Below are 17986 nucleotides of genomic sequence, written 5' to 3'. Positions count from 1 at the left end.
TCTACTATGCTACTGAATTGTAGGCAATGTTTTTTCTGTCTGGAATTCAAGAAAGCCAACAGGGAAACTGTTTCTCATTCTAGGACAAAAACGGACTCCATTTCACTGCCACAGGGTCACACGTTATAGAAAATAGTTCAAAATGCAGGCCAACTGATGACTGCTTCAGCTACGAACTGCATCAAGTGCTTTTATCTGAAATATGAGCCTCAAGAATAATTCCACCTGAAACCTGGGGAGGGAAGAGGGAGGAGGAGGAATGTAAAATCTCTAAAAGCTTCCTACTGACCTGAATTCCAACCTTTCCATTATTTTCAAAAGAGAACTGAAAGCAGACCTCAAACAAATAATATAATCCAAAAGCAATCTGGACAAGTCAAGACTGAAATATGGCAAGTTCTCTTCTCTTCTAACCTCCAGATATAATTTTACTTTGGGAAATTTACACTTCAAAAGTAAGTTAGTTTACATTTTAGGATCAATTTGATCGAAGCCCTAAGTTCAACACACATAAAGACACCTAATAAATAAGAATTGGATTGAAAAAATTGCACTAACTGGTCTTTTTCAAAAAACTGTGAAGGCATCAGACAGTGTAAACAAACACCTGTAAATTGCCTCTCAAACAGAGCTAGGTAAGCTCCAGGTACCGTCAAAGAGTACCTGATACCTGCAAGGTCTGGCTCAGAGGACAGCACACCCAGGGCTTTACTCTTCAGAAGGTTCTGTGCAGGCTGCCTCCTCCAGTCAGCTGACACAAAGGAGCTGCACATCTAAGCTTTGCCTGGGACAGAATTTTCTGATCACAACCCTGACTCATTCTTCCAGAGATGATTATTAAACACTTGTTGAGCACTTACTATGCACTGACACATATGCTAAGCACTTTACATGGATTTCTTTATTTAATCTTCACAACAAACCTATGATTTCAACATTTTGGAGGTAAGGCTTAAAGTAATCCATGCTCACAAAGCTTGCTTGGTGGAACTAGTTCTGAAATACTGCATAACAAAACCAAGCACACTCACTAGTTTGGAGGGTTAGAGGAGTAAAATACAAAGTATTACTTAGAGGTTATTTTTTTAATGGAATTTTTAAACATATTTTCAGTTATTCAAAACATACCTACCAAATGCTTTTACCTCATACTTTAGGGAAATGGGAGAATGAGAAACACACTGAATATGTTAGTGATACATAAAAAGAGTGTAGAATAATATAGTAGTGAAATATGAAGTGCTACAACTTCTACAAATCAGACTAAAAGCAAACGCTATTTACATACACTCTGGCAGGAGATGAGTGTGGGAAATACACAACCAGGCATCAGCACTATGTGCCTCTAAGGGCTTTACAATTGAATCAGTTTTCTTTAACTATGACACATAGACAATAAAGTCTGTCTTCAACTCATTTATCTAACTCACACTTGACATTTTCCTAAGGCCTAATTCACTTGTGCAATCATGGACTCCAGTCCAGGTGGTTTCACTGGTAAACCGTACCATTCACAGAAGAAACAATTCCAATTATACATAACCTCTTCCAGAAAACAGAAAAGGAGGAAACATTTCCCATTTTATGAATCCAGAATTACTCTAAAGCCAAACCAAAGATATTAAAAGTTAGACCAATATCCCACATGACCACAAATATAAATCGGGCATCTTTAATTAGGTATCAGTACACATTACATTTAAAAGGAGAAAGAAAAAGCCTGAGGACATCATCTTCATGATATGAACCCCTTGCTATATATTATCTCACTATTATTTTGTGGAATAAGATCGTTAAGATGTCCTGGTTACATCCTAATCCAACATTCTTTTTCCCTAATCCCTTTCCTGATACTCTTCTTGGCCTAGAGATCACCCTTCCCTACACCATTCCCTCCTCCAGGACTGTCATCCAAAAATAGTAATGGTATAGTTGGAGTCAATTTAATAGTGTATGAACGATACAGGACTGGCCAGCTGAGAGCTGCCTCTATCCAACACAGCCCAAAGGGATCAAACACAAGGCTCACCATTGAAGAAAAATCATCCCAGAAGACGCAAGCGGGTACCATCTAAAAGATGACACCATACTAAATTCTAGAGGTGTAAGTACAACCCAAATAGTCTCTGTCCACGTGGTAGTAATTATGTTCTTTTTACTTAGGGAACATCAGTTGTTTAATTTCCTTGTAGTGTAGGCCATAACGACCCTTAACTACTCTTAGAAATCTAGTATTGAAGAAACAAGGCCACTTCAATGAGTTGGCAATGCTTAGGTTAGAGACCCTTTCTAAGCTCTGTTACTAACATACTGTTTCGCCTCAAACTTCACTTACCTGAACTTTAACTTCTTGGGTATAAAATGTTAATAACTGGCCAAAAGAGCTCTAAAAATACCTAACAGTTTAGAATTAAAGTATTTAACGTATGAGTGGACAAGTTAAATGGTAATTATTCAAACCTACCACTATACTTTGATGTAACAAATCCTGTCATTTATGCTTTGATAATCTTTTATTTATTCACACTTTTCCTCAATTCTAACCACATTTCCTCCCCAAGTAGCTCAGCTTTTCCTTTACTATAGACTTCACCTTACACAACCACAGAAAATGTCTTTTTAAATTTTTATTTCCTTTCCTTAATGGTGGTTAAACTGACCTCAATGAGATTCTACTAAACTTTAGTAAGTCAGCAAATCCCTTAAAAATATACAAGTAAATGAATAAAAAAAAAATCCCAAGATCAATTACCAAGAACAATGTGCTGTCTCCCAAACCTTCATTCATCAGAGTGGCAGTGCTAGTAAGATCAGGAAGCCCTTGTCAATGTTCACGTAATTGTGTAAAAAAAAGCCAGCCACACTAATGACATGAATTTACAGGTAAGTAGTTGGAGCAGAAAAGGCCATCTGAATCAGAGACAGATCCATGTGGCTCCCAGCAATAGCTAAGCAGCAGCCAAGTTTCACTTTGTGGTGTCTCAAAAAGTAACTCCCAAACAGAAATTAAATATTAGACTGCACATAATAACATTAAAACACCAAAAAATGAAGTAATATGATTTGAGTGGAAAAAGTAATCAAAACTAAAAGTAAACAAAAACAAAAGATCAGCTAAATTTATAGCCCAGAGAGCTCATGTGCCCCTGCCTACAATATGCAAACACTTTCAGCAAGGAAAGAGGTCAAAAGATTGGGACACTCAGGGGTTGCTCAAGCAAGATTCATGTATCTCAGCAAGTGTCTGAGGCTTTCATGTTACATATGTGACACAAGATTAACAAAGATACACTAGACCATGTTTTATTTTCATGATTACACACCACAAAGAAAAAAAAAAGTGTCCCAATTCTAGCTTTCAGGATTACACTTTCAGAACTGAAGACCATTGTCTTCTGCAAAAAAGCCACTTCTAAGACAAATGGTAAGAGATGTGTGATTTTACTTACTTGCTTTCTTATGTAGTAACTTATGAGTTGCCCAACTTCCTTTAAAACATTCCTAAAAGAGCAAACATGAAAATTAGTGTCAGGCCTTCCTTAATTAGAAACATTTTAAGGAATGTTACATATAAGTAGTTACTGGAAACATTATTTGCAAAAATCAACATCTGTGATTTCACTACATTAAATATTTGGAAAAGCTTAAGAAATAATGATATCTATTTAAAGATTCAAAAAGCAACCTAAATTTTAGACTACTTCAAATAAGCAAAAAACGCTAGCTTATATTATAAATAGTAGTTGTATTTCAATTTTATGCCAGCAATTATTTAAGTATTTGAAAAGAACCATGAGCCAATTAATCAATCATATACTTAGGGGAAGAAAAAAAAAAAGGAAATTTTTACAGATTATTTCACTATTTTTAGTAGTTTTACTCCTAGTTAGTCCTGCCCACTTTGTTTACTCTGTCAGCTCTATGAGGAAAGGGACTGACTGTGTCAGATACCATCATATCCCCAGAGCCAAGGGCACACAGTGGAGTTTCAGTATTTGCTGATTGATCAGAATGGATGGATGACTAAAAAGACTAGACTTTTCACTTCGGAAAATATGTTCATATGACATATTTCATATGACATATTTCAGTAATAAACTGACTTCAAGTAATGAACTCAATCAACAAATTCAACCACAGATTTTATTTATGCTTTGAGTTCTATAATCTTTCCTACCAAGAATTGATATTTAAATAAATCATTACAAATAATAAGAAAATTCACAAATTCCTAAAAATGTTTGACTTTGCAAATTTATAAAAGAGTATGTCATGGATAAGGCAAAGAAAAACACAGAAAAGATATCCCTAAGACTATACAGTAATCAAGCCACATTACACCAGTGATGCTAAGGCTGCTCTCCTTACAGGTTTGCCCACGGGTCTCTGGGAGATTAGTTTCTCCCTCGGGGGCCAGCATCTTCACTGCTTCCTCTTTCCTCTCCCTGCCTCCTCTGTCTGCCAACAGTTACGTCAAGAAAATCTAGGTCATACTTATTACTTCCTACAAAATCTATGACTTCAGCAGTCTTCAAACGTATGAAAAGGTATCCAGAACATTCAGGACTCTTTCAATTCAAGATTTTACTTACTTGCTTTTTTTAGTTCTGAAGTTTTAAAGTTTGAAAAACTAAGCTTTTTTTAGTTTTTAGATGTGAAGCTAAAACTGACCTCAACCTTTTGAGGAGAATGGGAGATGTGGTAGACAGAATGGCACCCAAAGATATCCACGTCCTAATCCTCAGAAGGGTAAGGAGGTTAGGTACGATGAAAGAAAACGGAGTAATGTGGTAGAGCCTCTGCAGAGAGCACGGCCCTCACCTTGGTTTAACCTCCATGAAACCAATTTTGGGCTTTTGGCCTCCAGAACTGTGAGAGAATACATGTGTTGTTTTAAGTCACTCAGTTTGTGGCAATTTGTTACAGCAGCAGCAGGAAATGAACCACATAACTAACAATACATCAGGGCACACCAGAAGAATAAATCCAATTATTACACTGAAACAGGGTGAGAGACTAATTATAGTCTTTCTGAAGCTTTTTCGCTAACATGTACCTATATACAAGAGTAAACTTCCCAATTATCCATATCTTTAAATGGGGCGAGCAAAGGCATACAACTAGCTTCAGTCAGCAATTTCAGCCTTTCCTCCCCATTCCAAACTACCTCTCATCATAGATTATGAATGGCAAACATGACAAGACAGACTGGAGTGTCACTGTTTTTCCTTCTTCCGATCTAGCCTATAGCAGAGATGTTTATGGCTGTAAGAAGGTCAGCAAGGAGAGACCAGGGATGGGGAAGGGAGGGAGTGGGGAGAGCAGCTCAGGGCAGTTCCGAGAACCCCAACCTGCCAGGCCCAGAAGCAAAATCCCACAGTGGCTGCATGTAAGGTGCACCACTGCTTTTCTTCACATCATGGCCTTAACTCTAAAGTTTCCTTAGCACCAGGCACATCATTGCACACCAACTATGCCTGGTACAATTTTCACTAGGCCAGATTAAAATAAATCAATTTAATGTCTGCCCAGTGAGAACTATGTACAGCTAAAGTGGCTTCCTGTATGTCTCCCAGGTACTGATGTAACCAGTATTGCAGAACCACTGTGAATAGTCTTCCCTGAAAAAATTAATGACAGATTCTGTGTCCCTTATGTAAACCACCCTATCTAAAAATCTAAGGTATTCCCAATTGTTGGGGGAGCACCAGCAGTTTGTACCCTCAGCCTAGCTATCCCTTCTCCTGCCTGCACTGAAATTAGGATAGGAGGAAACACAAGACCATGAAAAATGAGGAAAAAATGTCAAGAACAATATAGAAAAGACTTCTGGACAAAGTGGAGTTAACAAAGATCATCTTTTTGATACTCTTCAACTCCACAAGCCTATGGTTCCATCTAGTAAGTAATTATGGAAGAAGATTATAAGTTCTTAGAAATTTAAAAATATGACAGCAAAACAACTATCTTAAAATTAGGAATATCTCCTCCAAAAGCATAGCGAAATGACAAAAAGTTGAAAATAAAAAGATGGTATTGTTGAAACAGAGGATTAAATGAAGTCTAACATCTGAATAATGTAAGTTGCAGAAAGGAAATGGAGAGATCAAAGAAAGAACAAAGTTAACCACAAATGAAAGACAGGAATTTCCAGACTGAAAAGGCCCCTAAAGAATAAAAATCAACTTGCCCAGGGCATAGCCTACATAATTTCATAATACCAGGAACAAGAGAAGATCCATTTAGCTTCTAGAGAAAAGGAAGATAACCTTTTTAAAAATGAATTTTATACTGGAGACAACATGATTTCAAAATGCTTGTTCATGGCCATATATTTCCCATTTTTTTAAAATTAAGGAATCATTGATATACCATTGTATAAAGGTTTCACTCGAGCTACACTGTGGTTTCAGCATTGACCCATATTATCATGTCTCCCTCCACACCCCATTGCAGTCACAGTCCATCAGCATATAGTAAGATGCTAGAGAGTCATTACTTGTCTTCTCTGTGCTATACTGCCTTCCTCGTGACCTACCTATATTATGTGTACTAATTATAATGCCCCTTAACCCCATTCTCCCTTCCTTCCCAATCATCCTTCCCACACCCCTCCCTTTGGTAACTACTAGTCCCTTCTTGGAGTCTGTGAGTCTGTTGCTGTTTGTTCCTTCAGTTTTGCTTTGTTTTTATATTCCACAAATGAGTGAAATCACTGGTATTTGTCTTTCTCTGCTTGGCTTATTTCACTGAGCACGATACCCTCTAGATTCATCTATGTTGTTGCAAACAGTAGGATTTCTTCTCTTTTTATAGCTGAATAATATTCCATTGCGTGCATGTACATCTTCCTTTTCCATTCATCTATTGATAGACATTTAGGTTGCTTCCATATATTGGCTATTGCACCAGTGCAGTGATAAACATAGGAGTGCATATGTCTTTTTGAAACAGGGATTTTGTTTTCTTTTGCTGAATTACTAGGAATGGAATTACTGGGTCAAATGGTATTTCTACTTTTAGTTTTTTGAGGAACTTCCATACTGCTTTCCACACCAGTTGCACCAATTTTCAGTGCCATCACAGTGTAGGAGGATTCCTATTTCTCTACACCCTTGTCAGCATTCATTATTTCTTGTCTTTTGGATAGTGGCCATTCTAACTGGTGTGAGGTGATACCTCACTGTGGTTTTTATTTTCATATCCCTGATGATTAGTGATATGGAGCATCTTTTCATATGCCTGTTGGCCATCTGTATTTTTCTTTGGAGAAGTGTCTGCTGTTCAGGTGCTCTGCCCATTTTCAAATCAGTTTCTTTGTTTTTTCGTGTTGAGGCATATGTGTTCTTTATATATTTTGGATGTTAATCCCTTATCAGATGAGTCATTTATTAATAATATTCTCCCATACTGTGGGATGCCTTTCTGTTCTGCTGATGATGTCCTTTGTGCACAGCAGCTTTTTAGTTTGATGTAGTACCACTTGTTCATTTTTTATTTTGTTTCCGTTGCCCAAGGAGATGTGTTCAGGAAAAAGTTGCTCATGATTCAAAAGATTTGTGCCTATGTTTTCTTCTATGAGTTTTATGGTTTCATGACTTACATTCAGGTCTTTGATCCATTTCGAGCTTACTTTTGTGTATGGAGTTAGAAAATAATTCACAGTTTCATTCTCTTGCATGTAGCTGTCCAGTTTTGCCAACACTAGTTATTAAAGAGACTTTCTTTTCTCCATTGTATATTCATGGCTTCTTTATCATAGGTTAACTGACCAGATATGCATGGGTTTATATCTGGGCTCTCTATTCTGTTTCATTGATCTAGTCTGTTCTTGTGCCAGTACCATACTGTTTTGATTACAGTAGCTTTGCAGTACAGCTTGAAGTCCAGGAGCATAATCCCCCTGGACAAGAAGAAAGCTTTGTTCTTTCTCAGGATTGCTTTGCCATTTGGAGTCTTTTGTGGTTCCATATGAATTTTAGAACTATTTGTTCTAGTTTGTTGACGAATGCTGTTGGTATTTTGGTAAGAGATTGCATTGAATCCATAAATTGCTTTAGGTAGGATGGCCATTTTGACAATATTAATTCTTCTTATCCATGAGCACAGGATAATTTCCATTTATTGGTGTCTTCTTTAATCTTCCTGAGTGTCTTATAGTTTTCAGAGTACAGGTGCTTCACCTCCTTTGTTAAGTTTATTCCTACGTATTTTATTCTTCTTGATGCAATTATAAATGGAGTTGTTTTCTTGATTTCTCTTTCTGTTAGTTCATCATTAGTGAATAGGAATTCAACAGATTTCTATGTATTAATTTTGTGTCCTGCAACTTTGCTGAATTCAGTTATTAGTTTTAGTAGTTTTTGGGTGCAGTCTTTAGGGTTTTCTATGTATAATAACATGTCATCTACAAATAGTGGTAGTTTAATTTCTCCCTTACCAATTTGGATGCCTTTTCTCTCTCCATGCTGTCTGATTGTGTGGTTAGGACCTCTACTACTATATTGAATATAAGTGGGGAGAGTGTGCATCCTTGTCTTCCTCCCAATCTTAAAGGAAAAGCTTTCAGCTTTTTGCTATTAAATATGATGTTGGCTGTGGGTCTGTCATATATGGCCTTTATTATGTTGAGGTACTTACCCTCTATACCCACTTTGCTGACAGTTTTTATTACGAATGGATGTTGAATTTTGTCAAATGCTTTTTCAGCATCTGTTGAGATGATCACATGATTTTTATCCTTTTTGTAAATGTGATGTATGATATTGATTGATTTATGAATATTGTACCATCCTTCCATCCCTGGAATAAATGCCTCTTGGCCATGCTGGATGATCTTTTTGATGTATTTTTGAATTCACTTTGCTAGTATTTTGTTGAAGACTGACACTGGATTTTAGTATACGCAATCCTTGCTCTGCACGATTGTACAGTAATCCTGATAATCAATAGGGAAAAAAACAAATGTCCCATGACCTTTAAAATTTTTTGTCAAAACATTAAAAATTCTCTTCTTGTCATTTATAAATATACAGGGAACTGGAGGAAAAAAAGTAAAACTAGTGTTTTTTCAGTACACTGTTATGAAAAACATTGGAAATACTGAGAATCCACGTGTTATGTTTCTTTATTTAAAAAGTTATCAAGACTTGTTTGAACAATGTTTTGCCATCTTCCCACTGTATAACTTATGAGATGGAGTGAGCATCCTTTTTACGCTTGGCAAACTGTCATACTCCTTTCTAGGTTTGAAACAGCTTCCAAACTTTCTCCTTTGCAGTTTTAATACCTCTGAGAGTGCCTTTAATGTAAAGCTTTTTGTTGATGTCACTTTCCCTGAGATACTGTCCCTCCTGTCATCACAACTATTTTCACCATTTATGTCAAAATGTTTACCTCATGGAGTTCCTCTGGCTGCATGTCTAGAGTGTCTACAATGGTAGCAATGCAACACCCCAGTGGTCAGCTATCTCTTCTACAGCTTCATTTATGCTGGATTCAGATTTCCCTTCCAGCATTATCACTCACCATGTCTTTGCTGTACTTTCATCTTTGGTGGTCAATTCCCTCTTCTTATTATCCATTTTTAAAGTAAAATGTCACATATGTTTAGCACTGGGAAACATGAAAGTAGCACAACTATAAATTTTACAGGAGGGCTGCATGACAGATACAGAGGGAGCAATTGCTGACACATTTTGCAAGAAGTGGAGCCACTGGTCAGTGATCAAGATGCACTCCTGTAATTTACGTATTGATCACAAGACTGGAGAGCTAGCAGTGAAATTTGTAGTTTATGTAATTACTGTGTTGTTGGGAGACTGGTTTTGTTTAACTTCACTATGGTAACTAAATTCATGAATATCAAAACTGTAAAATAAAGCCCACCTTTATATAGTTGGCAATCTGATACAACCTATTTATAAAACTTTTCAAAGTATGAACAAAATAGTTTTGCATCATCTAGCATCTTTTTTTTCCCTCATAGAAGCCAAGACATGTTTCCTTAAATAAGAAAAATCTCTATTCAAACTGATTCATTTAGAGAACACTGGAGTTTACAAGCCAATTTCAGTTAAGAACCAGGGGTGGGGGAGGAACCATCAAAGAGGAGAAGTAAAAGCAGCATTTAAAATATTACAAAAAATTAGTATTTATCTAGTTTTTTAATACTACAAAAAAAACCCCACATTGCCTGCTTACTACTAAGGATAATTCATAATTCATAAGGGACTTATAAGTAGGAATAACTCAAAACATACATGGTTTTTCTAAAACATTCAGTCTCAAAACTAAGTTTAGGCAGTGGCTAAAATCATGGGCTTTGAAGTCAAGCCAGACTTGAATCCTAGCTTGGTCACTTAATAGCTGTGAGACACTGAGGAAAAATATCTCAGTATCTCTAATTTCCACTTTCCTCAACTATTATGTAGGGAAAACAACTGTGTAAAATATGTGGCCAGTAAGTACTTAATTCTGATCATGAATTTTATTACTTTTAAAAGCAATCGAAATTTTATATCTGAAAAGGTGACAAACCTAAGTATTTATCTTTAAGATGTATGTGGCAATCCTGACCCAAATTCTTGGCTCTGAAAGACTTACTGCAATTAGGCAGCTACTGGTTACTGTGGGCTTTGTATCTTACTAGTCTCACTATCCCTGACCAGGGAGGCAGCACACTGGGGAAGAGGATGCAGCGTGAAATTCAAACATGCTCTCTGGCCAACACAGACCACCACAGAATCCGAAAGCTACTGGCTCAAGGTGTTTGAGCGCAGCCTGTGACTCATCTTTTGCAGAATAGCTATGCAGACACAAAGACAATCCTTAGGTTGTCCTTTAAAAGGCTTTAAAAAATATTATTGAAAACATTGAACAGAGACATCAGTAGCTACACTGTAAAGGACACAAAAAGGTCACAGACTCACAAATTTAGTTCAACTATAAAACCTGAACAGAATGCATGGAATAGCTCTATTTGATGGCTCCAAAATGTTCTAACCTGCCTGCTTACAGAAGACCAAAATTAGAACTACCACTAACTGGTGATGAGCTTACCAACTCCCCAAAAATCAGCAGGGGCAACATGGGAGTGACCACCTGGGCACACACTCGGAGCACTCCAGGGGAAATCCTCTAGCTGTGGCTCAGGGAACAGGAAATAAATTTCTAACACTCAAAGAATACAAACACCCACCTTCTCTTTTTTGTCTGCTCATACCCCATTCCCCAAGGGATCGTGAGGTACGACCCAAAACATTAGCTTGTGGGAACCTAAATTCAGAGAAGAGGCATTTTCATCTGATCAGTGAAGTTATGGTCCAGAAAGGCTAGGGCCAAACCCCATTGCTTTTTTTTCCTCTCTGTCCTCCTGTGATTTGTCACCAGACACAGGCACAGTAATAGGAGTGTGCAGAAGGGCAGTTAACTAAAACCCCAGCTTTCTGGCCAGAGGACCAAAAGAGAGGATTCCCAAGGAACCAGAAAGTACCAGAAACTCCAGAAAGTGACTTCATAAAGTTGTTCACAATACAAAATACTAATGCTTGTGAGAAGAGAACTGATAGGTACGACCATCATCCAGGTCTCCAATCAAGCACTGGGACAGATGTGAATAGCACTGCAAAGGTTCTGAAAACAAAACTGACATTGGAACCACAGCCCAAAGAAGGCAGGTTAGAACTTGCAGCCTAAATCTAACCAGATTAGCAGTCTGCTAAAACAAAAATATCAACATTCTCCATAGGGTTTAAACAAGACTCAAGATCTCGTAATTTCCAAAACCTTCAAGATACAATCTAAAATTATTACATATAAAGAACCAAGAAAAATTCAACCCACAAGGGAAGTGAGTCAACAGATACCAATGCTAAATAAGAGGACACCAATGTTGTCATTAACTGACAGACTTCAAAACAGCTATTATTAAAATGCTCCAAAACAAGCAATCACCAACATACTTGAAACCAATGGAAAGACAAAATCTTCCCAAATAGAAGATATGAAGTGGAGCCAAATGAAAATTTAAAACTGAAAAATTTTAAAAAGCCAAAATAAAACACTAAATAGATGGACCCTATTTAAAAACTGAATAGAAGGATAAAATGGCAGAACCATGATCGAGCAGGACCCAAGCCCTTGCTTTTAAAAGTAATAAAATTCATGATCCGAATTGAGTACTTATTGGCCACATATTTTACACTATTTATTTAACTAGTTAAATATTTATTTAACTAAACAGTGAAACAAATGTTAACTAACCCTAAAACAATCTGAAGACTGCAGAACAGACCATCTACACCTGATGAGGAAGAAGAGACCACACAGAGAAGGGTAAAGTGGCAGAGCCACGATCAAGCAGGACCCAAGCCCTTCCCCATTCCAGCCCACAAGCAGAAGAGACACAGCTCAGGGAGAGAATCTGCATGTCACTATTTGTCATTATATATGACATAATACTATACATACAGAACCCTAAAGATTCCACCAAAAACTATTAGAACTCATAACTGAATTCAGCAAAGTTGGAGGATACAAAATTAATACACAGAAATCTGTTGCATTCCTATATACTAACAATGAACTAGAAAATCAAGAAAACAAGTTCATTTACAATTTTATCAAAAAGAATAAGAAACATAGGAATAAACCTCACCAAAAAGGTGAAAGACCTGTACTCTGAAAGCTGTAAGACACTCATGAGGAACTTTCTTTTTTTAAGAAGACACAAATGGTAATCTATCCTGTGCTCATGGATAGGAAGAATATTGTCAAAATGGCCATCGTGCCCAAAGCAATGCAATCCCTGTAAAAATACCAGTGGCATTTTTCAATAAAATAGAGCAAATAATCCTAAAATTCACATGGAAACACAAAAGATCTCGAATAGCCAGGGCAATCCTGAAAAGAACCAAGCTGGGGGAATTACGTTCCCCTGCTTCAAGCTATACTACAAAGCTACACTAATCAGAACAGTATGGTACTGGCACAAGAACAGATAGATAGATCAATGGAAGAGAACAGAGAACCCAGCTATAAACCCATGCATATATGGTCAATTAACATATGATAAAGGAGCCATGAATATACAATGAGGAAAAGAAAGCCTCTTCAATAACTGCTGTTGGAAAAACTGGACAGCTACATGTAAGAGAAGGGTTACTGTCTAACTCCATACACAAAAGTAAACTCAAAATGGATTACAACCTAAATTTAAGACATGAAACAATAAAACTCTTAGAAGAAAACATGGGAAAGTCTCTTGAACATAAGCATGAGCAATATTTTCCTGGACATATCTCCACAGGCAAGGGAAACAAATATCAAAAATGAACAAGTGGGACTACATCAAACTGAAAAGCTTCTGTACGGCAAAGGACACCATCAGCAGAACAAAAAGGCAACATAGAATATGGGAGAATATATTTGTAAACAATTATCTGATAAGGGGATAACATCCAAAATATGTAAACAACTAACATGACTCAACACCAAAAAAAACAAATAACCCAATTAAAAAATGGGCAGAGGACATGAACAGACATTTTTCCAAAGAAATACAGATGGCCACAGGCACATGTAAAGATGCTCCACATGCTCTATCATCAGGGAAATGCAAATCAAAACCACAATGAGATATAATCTCACACCAGTCAGATGTCACTATCCAAAATACAAGAAATAACAAGCCTTGGCAAGGATGTGGAGAAAAGGAACCCTCCTACACTGTCAGCCACTGTAGAAAGCACAGAGGTTTCTCAAAAAACTAAAAAAACACAACCATATAACGCAGTAATTTCATATTTCTAGGAATTTAAAAACCCAATTAGAATTATATATGCATCTCTGTTTATTGCCACATTATTTACAATAGTGAAGATTTGGAAGCAACTGAACTGCCATCAATAGATGAATGGATAACGGAGTAGTGCTACATATACATGGTGGAATGCTATTCAGCCATCAAAAAGAAAGAAATCCTGTCATTTGCGACAACATGGATGGACCTAGAGGGTATTATGCTCAGTGAAATAAGCCAGGTGGAGAAAGACAAATACCATATGATTTCACTTATTTGTGGAATATAAAAACAAAACAAAATGAATAAAATAGCAGTAGACTCAGAGACACTGAGAAGTGACTGGTGGTTCCCATGAGGAAGGTGCTGGGATGGGTGGGTGGGGAGGACAAGGGGGGTAAAGAATCATAAAAATTCTCAATCATAATGTAAGTTGGTCATGAGGATGGCAGTACACATGGAGAATTAGCCAGTGATTCTGTAATATCTTCCCATGTGGACAGATAGTAACTGCACTAGTTGGGGTGAGGATTTAATGATGTGAGTAATTGGTGAACCACTGTGCTGTATACCTGAAACTAATATAAGATTGTATACAAACTATACTTCAATAAAAAGAAGTCTACCGTTATATTTAATGTGAAGGACACAATGCTTTTCCCCTAAGATGAGGAACCACAAGGATGTCCACTTTCAATATTCCATTTCAGCATTACACTGGAAGTCTTACAATGCAACAAAGGAAGAAAAATAAATATAAAAGGCATACAGACTGGGAAAGAAGAGATGAAACTGTCCCATTCAAAGATGACATAGTTATATAAAGTATATAAATAAAAATACAAAGGAAAAAAACTCCCAGAACTAAAATCAGTTTACCAAGGTCACAAACACAAGGTCAACATACAAAAACCCACTGTACTTCTATATACTGGCAATGTATAATTGCAAAATTACACAAAAACAACACCATTTATAATCACTCCTCCCAAAATCAGATAAACAGTATAAGTTTAACAAAACACATATAGGAGCTGTAAGATGAAAACTAAGAAACAATCATAAAAGAAATCAAATATGACTAAGTAATAAATAAAAAAATTGAAAGATTCCTATGTTCATGGAATGGAAGACTAAACATGATGTCAATCCTCCCCAAATTCATATATGTTTTAACCAATTTCAATCAAAAGCCTAACAGGATTTATATATATATATATATATATATATATATATATATATATATATATATATATATATATATATATATATAAAAGGATGATATTAAAACTTACATGAAAAGACAAACTAGAATAGCTGAAACAATTTTGAGAAGAAAAAAACAAAATTGTAGTGATCATACTTTTTTATATTAAGGAGACAATTTTTTCTATTTTTTCTCCAAAAATAATGTTATTAGCAGCTGGTATAGAATCTTATCAAATACATTTTAAAGCCCTTATGGAAGCAATTATATTTTTTTGTATTTGGCATAATGATTTGATGTACTAATGTTTTTTTCTATTATTTAATGATTTTTACCTCCCTGAAATAAGCTAGCTGATTGCAGTGGATTATTCTGAATAACACAACTTGATAATATTTTGCAAAGTTGTGGGCATTTTCTGTCTCTCAATATATTTTACTGGGTATTTTAATTCAGAGTGTTTTTACTGGTCTTTCTTTCCTTTCTTATCTACCTGCCATTTCAGAGTGAACACCAATCATTATTATTACTAGACAATAGATAATAGGGAAGAAGCCATTACTTTTGCTTCAGAGTCTTCTCTCAAAAAAAAAACCCTGTCATCTTCTTAACAAGTAAAAAAGACCAGGTGGTGAACATCTATAGAGGAAAGTTCCATCAAGCTGGATTAGCAGAACATCACCCTTCATTATAAACAAAAACCTGTCAGGCCTCCATTGGACATTTGCTAAGGAGAACTACAATTAGTTGAGAGCTCTTCTTTTGTCAGGCACCTTACCTGTATTATCTCATTCAGAATTCACACTAATCCTAGGAACTGGTTATTAATATTCCCATTTTACAGATGAGGAAACTAAAGTGGGGAAGGGTTGAATAATTTGAAAAGCTCAAACAGCTTCTGGGTGGCAGAGCTAAAATTTAAATATAGGGTTCTCTGCCTCCAAAGAGAGAAAGTCTGCTCTCTTTCTATAAAGCCAAAAGGCTCACAGGGCAGTGCTCTGAAGAACAGCTCAGTGAATGTGAAAAAATACTGATCTGCAACCCCCATCACACCCCAATACCCTTCCCTAAACATCTCTTCCATCTGGCTGACCTTGAAATGTAACTTCATAATAAACCAGTAAATATGGAGAAAAACAAACACAGTCTAGCAGCATACAGAGGGACAAGGAAGCAGGTAAGATCGAGGTAAAAGGAGACAGATTTAAGAAAAAAGGCTAAATTATAATTTTAACTTTGAAAATATATATATGGAAATATATAGACATTTCTCAGTATGTACTAAGAACTGGGAAAAGGCAAAAGTCAAAGGAAGAAGCTTAAGATTGCTCACAAGCAGAATCATATTTACCACTTAATAAACATCCTACAGAAGATTAAATGTTTTCATCCGCAGAACTTAAATTACTGTAAATATGTTAATTCTCTTACCAGGTTAGAATGGTCAGAAGACTCTGGAAGAGACTTCTTCAAAAAACATGAAATGAAATCAAGTGACAGAATACCTAGTATACTTAAATAAGCCAAGAAGAGATTTACAAAGGAAGGGTTGAGGCCAACTGAAGATAAGTATGTAGAAACCTAAGTAAATGAGTTGCACAGGAAAGGAAAAGTAACCAAAAAGGAATCATGATAGACAACACTTAAGGGGTGCCTATTACATGCTAGCCACTATTCTAATTACATGTATTAACTTAAAAATCTTATGAGTTAGATACTATTTACATACTCATTTTATAGGTGAGAAAACTGAGGTGTATGATGTTAATTAAATGACTTGCCTAATGTCACACAGCTATTATGTGGCAAGTAGACTACATGACTGTTTTAAAAACAATTTACAAGACATAACACAGGCATGTGACAGGTGAAGGGTGAAATAGCTAAAACTCTCTCTTTCCATTCCAAGAAGCCTAAAAGAAGGCCTAAAAACAAATTATTAAGACATAGCCATATAATCATGCTATTCTGAAATAGGGAATTAAATGTCAAAATAATCTGTTTAAAATGTTGAAAGAAACGTAAGTTCTGGAGATATATTAGTACACACATGATGACTATAATTAACAGAAGTGTACTGTATATTTGAAAGTTGCTGAGAGAAAATCCTGTAAGTTCTCATTGCAAAGAAATAAAAATTTGTAACTATGTGAGGTAACCGATATTAACTATAAACATTGTGTTAACCACTTCACAATATATACATATATCAAATCATTATGTTGTACACCTTAAACTTACACAACATTTTATGCCAATTATTTCTCAATAAAATTAGGGGAAAAGTGTTGAAAAAGATTACATTGTATGGGGGTGTGAGGATTATAGAATATTTAACCCTAAGCCATGTGCATGTCTTAGCAAGAACCAAAACCATAGTTGAAAACTAATATAATCTCTAAAATGTACAGTGCATACATATTAAAGTTCATTTCCTACAGTGATTTTCCAGCTGCATGAAAATTCCATCTAAACAACAAATTGTTTTCTTATTCAGAGTTAATCAAGATGAAAACTGATTTTAAATACCATCTTTTCTGTAAAACTCCTCCTGTCCCCCAGTGGGAACAGACACTTCTAAACCTTCTAGCAATTGCTGCCTCTATAATTCAGTTACTAATCTATTCTACTGTGATCTCTATTGTTGATGCGATTCCCAGATAAACTTTGAACTAAGCAGTATAAGTTTTTTAAAGGAACCATGTTTCAATACCCTTTTCCATCCTCAGTTCCTGGTGGGCAGTGTAAAAAACCCAACATAATGTGTTTTAAAGACCAATGTTTAGGGCACACCTTAAGTATTCATGGGAAACTATTTTCTTTTCATATTCAGTCTGAAAAATCATAAGCTGTCATGCAAATATCAAGGCTTAAAAATAATCACCCTTGATTCCAGTTAAACAAAGAACATTATGAATAAGATTATGAACATACTCCTGGAAAAGCACAATATGCTTTACATTTTTCAGACTACTTGG

General features: G+C 36.0%; 1 protein-coding gene across 1 annotated transcript in view; it reads right to left on the bottom strand.

Annotated features, from left to right (window-relative positions):
* Positions 1 to 17986, bottom strand: part of METAP1 (methionyl aminopeptidase 1) — a 69604-nt gene that overhangs the window by 32254 nt on the left and 19364 nt on the right. The window contains exon 2 of the mRNA XM_036914056.2: positions 3450 to 3501. Within this exon, the coding sequence (XP_036769951.1) occupies positions 3450 to 3501 (52 nt within the window). The remainder of the gene's footprint in view (positions 1 to 3449; positions 3502 to 17986) is intronic.

Source organism: Manis pentadactyla, chromosome 5 (genome assembly GCF_030020395.1).
Source record: "Manis pentadactyla isolate mManPen7 chromosome 5, mManPen7.hap1, whole genome shotgun sequence".
NCBI classification, from domain to species: domain Eukaryota; kingdom Metazoa; phylum Chordata; class Mammalia; order Pholidota; family Manidae; genus Manis; species Manis pentadactyla.
The sequence above is the reverse complement of the archived record's forward strand: the minus strand, read 5'-3'. Positions and strand labels throughout refer to the sequence as shown.